Source organism: Populus euphratica, unplaced genomic scaffold, assembly GCF_000495115.2.
Source record: "Populus euphratica unplaced genomic scaffold, PopEup_1.0 scaffold4.1, whole genome shotgun sequence".
In the NCBI taxonomy this organism is placed as follows: Eukaryota; Viridiplantae; Streptophyta; class Magnoliopsida; order Malpighiales; family Salicaceae; genus Populus; species Populus euphratica.
The window spans coordinates 1,466,159-1,474,337 of record NW_011499859.1 but is presented as its reverse complement, the minus strand read 5'-3'; the positions used below and the strand labels follow the sequence as shown (position 1 = coordinate 1,474,337).

The 8,179-nt window shown below is 32.2% G+C and overlaps 1 protein-coding gene across 2 annotated transcripts; it reads left to right on the top strand.

Annotated features, from left to right (window-relative positions):
* The first annotated feature begins 1,439 nt into the window (after positions 1 to 1,439).
* Positions 1,440 to 5,877, top strand: LOC105124289 (myosin-10-like). 2 transcript variants are annotated; one of them, XM_011024244.1, is made up of 3 exons: positions 1,440 to 1,499; positions 2,836 to 2,998; positions 3,453 to 5,877. In XM_011024244.1, exons 2-3 carry the CDS (start codon positions 2,935 to 2,937, stop codon positions 5,762 to 5,764), a joined length of 2,376 nt encoding a protein of 791 aa, XP_011022546.1. In that variant the 5' UTR covers positions 1,440 to 1,499; positions 2,836 to 2,934; the 3' UTR covers positions 5,765 to 5,877. The 2 variants fall into 2 exon arrangements, with proteins under 2 accessions (XP_011022546.1, XP_011022547.1); XM_011024245.1 differs by lacking the exon at positions 1,440 to 1,499 and adding an exon at positions 2,512 to 2,574.
* Positions 5,878 to 8,179: the final 2,302 nt, after the last annotated feature.

Here is an 8,179-nt window from a genome sequence, read left to right as displayed (position 1 = left end):
AGATAACCTCATAAAAAGAAAATCAAAATAAATCAAGAATCTTAATTTGTAATCAACTCCATGTTAAAGGATAAAAATAAAATAAAAAAGCTAATTTAAAAAAGATTTAAAAAACTCAAGTCTTCAGACCAGGATAACTTCTTAGAAAGCAAACCAAAATAAACTATGAAGCCTAGTTTTTCATTAACTCAATGTTGAAAGATAAAATTAAAAAAATAACGAACTCTTTATGAAAAAAGATAGTAAGACTCACCGTAGTTAGGTTCATCTCCTTTTTAGCGTCATTATATTATTTTTGTTGTTGTTTATTCCTGTAAAGAAATATTCTTTGAATTGCATTTTTTATTTGGTTCATAATTTGTGCTTTTTATGATACTCTAGCAAAAATTTTCCTTATAATTTGAACACAAATTGGTTCTAATCATAGTCTGTTCTCACTTTACTAAACTTTGTTTATTTTTCTAGACATTAAGAGCTTATGACTTAAGCTTTTATGAAAAACTAATTTGTTTTTTGATATTCATGATTATTTATGTAGCTCTTTTATCTTCACAATTATTCATGTGTCTTTTTATAAGGATTTTTTTGTTATCAATGCCTTGTTGTAGGTTTATTTACTTTCCAGCATCTCCTACGGTTAAGAACTTCAATCTTACATATTTATTTTTGTTGTATGGGTTATTAAATCATAGAAATTAGCTATGCTCCACCTTTTATTACTACTTGCTATGCTCCAATTTGTTTTTTTTGATATACTTCATAGTTTTTAAATAACTTATAGAAACAATAATGTAAGACTTTTTATGATTATGACATACATTTTTCAAAATATTTGTGTATAAGTTATGTATGCAAACCCTACTTTTATATACAAAATTAGCTAAATTTTACTTTAAATTATTATTTGTATGCACTCATCATTCTTGTAACTTTAACATGCTCTTAGCCATGTTACAACTTAAAAAAATACAAGAAAAAACAGTATACTATGAGCTCCGTTGCAGGTCAGAATATCATTAAAAAAAAAAAAAACATTAATAAGATCCCGTGGCATTTATTGATGTTTAATTGTTATTTTTAATTTTAAACAGTGAAAACATTTCTTTAATAATTTTACGAAAAGAGTAGTTTTTCTAGGGTGGGAAGTGGCACACTTATCGGTAGATTATTGGTGCCAAATAATTTGCACCGCAGAAGAAACAAATATCGCGATAGCTTGTTTTGAATTTGATGACACGGCGAGAATTCGCGGAGCTTTCGTTGGTTGGAATTGTAATAAAATAAAAATCGAAGGGTAGTAGTTTCAAAAGAAGCGCCAAAATTTCCTTCTCCTGGCAAGTGGCAAGGACAAAAAAAGGGGAATTAAAAAGAAGTCAAGAACAAATTTTCTTCTTTATTTGCCTTTTATTTTTTGGCTTAATCTCTATCTTAATGACATTTAGCTTTTTGACTCTTGTTGGATTCAGATCTGCAGTCAAAAAATCCCCTTCCCATCACAGGTATTTTCTTTTTTCTTCTTACAGTTCAATGGTTTCCAGGGAAATACAAAATGATTGAAAAAGAAAGGATGCCATTTTTTTAATCCACAAAAAAGGGACAGGAACAGGAAGAGAATAATAACACCTAAAAGTCTCGAATCTTCCCATCTGGGTGTGTTTTTTTTGTCTTTATTGCATCAATCTTTGGGTTTGATTGATTGCTAGATCATTAGATCCATTTATCTAATAATTTGCTTGCCTTCTTGATTGGTTTTAATGGAACAATGCCTCTTTCTTCTCCTCCTCCTCCTCCTCCTTCGATAGAAGAGAGGGCATCACCTTCGAGGGCACAAGGAGAGTTCAAACTCACGTAGCCTAAGATACAAGCTGAGAAGCTAAGGATAGACGCAAACCCATTTAGATAGTGTATGTTTTCATGATCAAATCATGCTTTTCAAACTTTTGAAATTTATTTTAGATTTAAATTTTAATATTTCTAGATTGTTTTAATGTGTTTATATCAAAAATAAAATTAAAAAAATAAAATAAATAATGTTTTAATATGTTTATAAAAAAAATACTTTCAAAACCAATTGGATACTTTACTCAATGAAGCCTGATGCGAAATTCTTACCATTTTATTTTCAATATTAAAAAAACCTTCACATCTAAACTGTTTGTCACTTTCATCTTGTTTAAGCTCCATTGCCTAAATTCTATTAAATATAAACAATGAAATAAAATGGTTTATTTTGTGGTGGATCCCAGGTGTGTGTGTGTGTGAAAGCATAAAATAGTAATTCGAGTAACGAGTTTCAAAATGTCAGGGGAGTGGTGGCCCTATTGTTGTCTATGAAATTGACATTATAATATTTTGCTCACCAACGTTCCACGTCTAGAGATGTAATTCACTCTTTTATGTCGACTGGAAGTATTGTTCTCTCGGTGGACCATGTTTTGTCATAGTCAAGAGTGGATCGAAGCCCTCTGTGCTTGATGTAGTGGGTTAGAGAAATTAAAATTATCTGATAACATTAATTTATCTATGGCTATTGTCAATTGGTCTGCTGCAATTCCTTTGACTAAGCTTCTCCAGGTTTTAGATTCAACACCCTCTTTTCTTTTAAATTAATATCAAGGAACCTTAGACTCGAGGCAATGAAATTTAATACATTCTACCGCAATTCCATGCACATATACTGAACTGTGAATGATCTTTTCAGAAATTAATGAGGGTTTAATAAGTCGTGTGCATGTTTCATTCTTCAACACATGGATATTGAATTTCATAACGCAAACAGCACTTCTTCTTTTATTTCAATGGATGATGGTGGTGGTTATGCCTTTTATCGTATAGGATCTTCAGCTGATATGCTTCAGATGAAGAGTGCATTTCATTAATTTGTTTAAGTTGGCTGTAAATTCCCGTTATAAATCAAGCGGCGTTCCGAAGGTGATGGAGTTCGTAGGCAGCCATGAAGATCCTGAAAACATCGAACAAATGAAGGAGACTAAAAGAGGTGCAGTATCTCTTATGTACAAACTCAAATTTCCTAAAATCTGCTCTACTGCAGGTTATGATACTCAAGAACTGAGGCCAAAAGAACGCATTTTCAGTATCTATAAGCGTCCAAGTCCAAGAGAGAAATTTTCTGCTAAAACTGAATATCTTCGTTTTACCAGTTATGTCAGCATTTGGCTCTCTATTTAGAGTTTAGACTGAAGGGTATTGTGCAAAAATGTTACAATTTGAATCTCACAGGAATTGCTCAAGTTTGAGTACATTTCTTAACGGGCCTTTCCCTATACTTCTCACCAGTTATCTGTTCTTCATAGAATCTTGAGCTTTGTGGTTTCATTCCCAAAGATGTTTAGTTTCTTGCTTTAAAGAATAGAGTGCAGATATACTAGTTATAGCCAGTTGTTGAAGGTTTAGATATTGAATTCCATATTTTCGTGTTATTTAATTTGCAGACATTGAACATAAAGTGGGAAAGATCCTGAAGCTTATACAGAATAATGGCCCAGCCAAGAAGGGTAAGATCCCGGAAGATTCAAAGAAAAGATCAGAACTTATTGAACTTGTCGAGGATTTTCACAAACAGTACCAGTCTCTCTACGCACAATATGATTATCTCAGAGCAGAGATGGGGAAAAAGGCTCCAGTCAGGAAAGAGAAGGAAAGTTCTTCCTCTTCATCCTTCTCCGATTCAGAGTATTATTCTCCAGACATAGGCAGTAGCCTTATCATAGATATGCATCTTGAAGCATCAGACGGCACCGCTGGAGAACTTGATGCTGCAAGCTTAGAAGTAACTGGGCTGAAGCATAGGTTGACCTCTGCTACTGCTGAAAACGAAGCTTTACGCAACAAATACAGCGCAGAATTACAAGAAGCAGACACCGTCAACAAGCAAAATAGGGAACTTTCAGCTCTTGTGAAGGTACATGAGCTTCATGACAGTCAGGCATCAGCTCAGATAAAGGAGCTAGAGGGACAGTTAGCTACACTGAAAACTGAGATGGATTCCTTGTACACCCTGAAGAAAGATTTCGAGGCACAGGTTGAAAACAAAGCAGCTGAAGCTAAACATCTTCAAGAGAAAAACTCACAGCTACTTTCACGTGTTTCGGAACTTGAACTGATGTCAAAAGAGAAAGGGGATGAGATATCTACAATCCAGAAGCAACTGAAGGATGGTGAGAAGAATTTCACATCTAAAATTGAAGATCTAATGACACAGGTCAACAATCTGCAATTGGAGACGGTTTCTTTACGTTCTCAGAATGCTAAACTGGAAGCGAGTAAGCGGAAGGAAGCATCAGCTCAAGCCAAGGGCTTAAAGAACCGAATAAATAATTTGCAGAAGGAATTGGACTCCTTTCGAGGTGAGAGATCTCAGCTGGAAGCTCAACTGAACATGAAAACCAAAGAAGTTGCTGAAAACCTGCTCTGGACAGAGACTTTGGAAGGTGAAATAGCAAGGAAGGCTATAACTGAACAGGAACTGCTAAAAGAGAAAGAAACCTTTCTTGTGCAAAGAGAGGACCTGGAACTAGAAGCGAACTCTATCCGAAACCAAAAGAACAGGCTGGAAGAGCTGATGAGAAGTAAGAACCAAGAGACAGATCAATTGCGAGAAGAAGGGGAGAGGATGCACGCTAGAATACTCGAACTGGAAGGGATCTTATTAGATAGAGGGGATTCCTTTTCTCCTTGTCAGAAAGAATATGAGAGCAGAGAGAATGAAGCTTCTACTCAGATTATGGCCTTGAAATCGCAGGTTTTTAGCTTACAACAGGATTTGGATTCCTTGCTGAGTGAGAAGAGTTTATTGGAGACACAAAACGAGAGACTAAGGCGAGACATTATGCAAATCCAGTTTCAGATGGAAAATGAAGTTCACAATTTAACGAGCAAGATTGAAGAGCAGCAGAAAATCCTGAAGGACAAGGAGGATACTGTAAAAAAGCTAACTGAGGAGACTAAAGTAGTCAGACACCATTTGCTGGATTCTCCAAAATATCGGTCATTGGATTCTCCAAAATATCGGTCGCTGGATTCCCCAAGGACAAATCCTCAATCTTTAGAAAGGAAGATAGAAGAACTAGCAGGGAGCTTCCACATGAAAATGGAAAATCATATTCGAATCTTGTATCAGAGGATTTTAGTTGCCGAACATATTCATGCTGAAACCAAAGATGGCTACAAGAAGATGAAAGACAGACTGGATCAAGAAAACATAGAGCTTAATGAAAAAACAACAGCATTTGAAGCTGAATTGAGGAAGATAAGGGAGATGTTATTGGATGCAGGAGAGGTATTTTCAGGAGCGGAAGCAATGCTCAAGAAATTCTACGAGGACACTGAAATTCTCTCGGACCCCATTTGCCGAATCTCAAACGAGCTTCAGTTTGCGAAGAGATGGATCACAGAAACAAAGGATGAGATAAAAAAGCTGAAACATAACGTGGATAGTTTGACATTGCAACTGAATGGCAAGGAAGAGAAGGAGCTCTTGTTAAGAGAAAAGGTGTGGAAACTGGAAGCAAAGCTGAGCAAGGAAGGAGGAGAAAAGCTGAATTCTGTTAGTCAGCTTGAGAGAAAGGTCGTATATTTGGAGCAGCAGGTAAAACACAAGGAAGACATTTTTCTGGGTGTTGGTGAGGAGAAGAGGGAGGCCATAAGGCAGCTTTGTATCTTGGTCGATTACCATCGCAGCCGCTATGATCATCTCAGAGAAGCACTATCAAAGAGGACTGTTCATATCAAGAGAGTGGCTTAGAAGAGATTTGCGACATTTTCTTCTTTTGTTTATTAATGCTGTTATTCTGGTTTTAACAACATTAATCCTTTCATTAAACAAACAGCTTGTAAATTAGTTCCAATATTTGTTCAATAATCAAATATGGCATCGTCTTTCTTCGTAGCCTGTTTTGCTTTTTGTTAATTTGTTCAACCTTTTCTTCTCATGGAGATTGCACATGGTGTCAAACAACCATCTCTGCTCAAAAGACTTTCTTAAGAAAGAGCTGCACATGTCCACTGACATCTTATACTTAGTTTTGTTAGATAAAATAGTTTAATTTCAATAGATAGAATTAGGATGATAAAATTTGCTCATGATCGCGCTATTCTCTAACATATGAAAGATTGGTTTTTAGCTGAAACACAGATAAATTATCAAATAAGAAAAATAAGAATAAAAATTTTAACAAACATTAAGTGAGGAGAGGAATTCACTGTTCCCTCCTCGCATGATTTTTTTTAAATTATTAATTTTATTTTTTATATTAAATTTAAACTTAATAATTTATTTTATTTTAATTTTTATTAAGTTATCTTAATAACGTGATCTAAATTATAAATTTAATGAGTTAACACGGTTAATTTGAGTTTTTTTTTGTTTTTCTTAATCAATTTATTTTTTCAATTTTATTCTTTATTGTTTAATCAAATAAAAATTAGGTTTCATAATTTATTTTAGTATATTTTATATGATATTATTCTGATTTCATGAATAGGATCACAAATTTAATTGGTTAACCTGATTAACTTAGATAATTAGATTAATTAATAATTATATTTAGAAAAAGAGTACAACATGAAAAACAAATTGAAAAAAGCTATAAATCCTAATCATTAACCAACCTAAATGTTGAAGGAGAAAATTAAAAAAATCAATTTTAAAAATCAAAATAAAAACTCGCGTCAACTTAGACAAACCATCCAAATTTGCATCCTGAGTTACGAGATCATGATAACTAAACAAAAAATAAATAAAAAATATTATAAAATTTAATTTCCAACCAACTAAATATTTAAGATAAAATTAAAATAATATATATTTTTGAAAAGATCCCAGACAAACTAACATGAGCCAACCTATGCTAATCTTCCACACTCGCGGCTTGAATCATGAAACTATAATTACCTTATAAAAATAAATAAACAAATCATGAATCTCGATCACAGAATAATTTATCGTTGAAAGAAGAAATTAAAAAAATTAAAAAAAATAAGGATCAAATCTTAACTAAGAAACAATTAGCAATTTACTTTGATATTTTTGACAAAGAAAAGGGCTAAAATCAATAAGAAAAAAGAGAAAGGAAAAGAAAAAAAAGTATTTGATAGAAATGACATTATTACTCCTCAACACACACATACCCTGTGTAAACATGAAGGCTTTGTTAAGATGTAACTAACACCATCAAGGAAAATCAGTGGCCATTACACACAATGTCATAACATGATGACATACCTCACATGTTGGTGTATATTTTACAGTTGGTGTATATTTTACAAATACTAACAACTTTCATTTTGTTCGTATAACTTAGTCCTTAACCTTGTAAAAATTAAGGTTGAATATTTGTTTTAATTTTAAATTTGATCTTTGAAGACTTAATTGTTTTAAAATAATGAAACCAAGTTTTATTTTGTTAGATTAATCATTAACAAAGTCTTGAAATTTTTTCTTGACATTATAAGATCCTCATATCTAATAAACCAAATAAATCATCAAATCCAATATATAGAAAAAAAATACTCAATATGGAATGATCATTTTTTTATATAAAAAAAAGTGTAGCAATAAAAAAATTCAAATGAAAAAAAAGAGGTGAACATTTCCCCCTTCTCATTCAATTCAATCCTTGATCTAGCAATAAAAAGAGGCTAAACATTTACCTTATATTCAAATTTAATTCCTAAAATTTTAATTATTTTAAATCAATAAATTTTCATTTTATTTATGAAACAAAACAAAGTAACTAATTCTTAATTGATATATTATAACACTAATTTCCATGATAAGTGTCATACCATATATCAATTCTTTAATCCTGAATTTCTTTTCTAACTTTATAGTCATTGCCGCATATGAGATTAATTTTTTTAACATACAAAAGAAATATCTAAACATTACTAATATTTTTCTAGTAAGAAAGAAATTATAAATCATGTGAAGGCTGATCAAATATGATTTGATCGATTTGATAAGTCCAAAAGCAATTTGTATAATCAGTAAAAATAGAGTTCAATTAAAAAAAATTCAAGACAATATCTTTTTTATAAAATAATATTGAAATAACAACATATTGAATTAATTTAGGCCAATCTGGGTTAATTTATCAAATTCATAGCCTATATCACGAGACTAAAATAATCTCATATAAAGCAAATCAAAACAAATTAT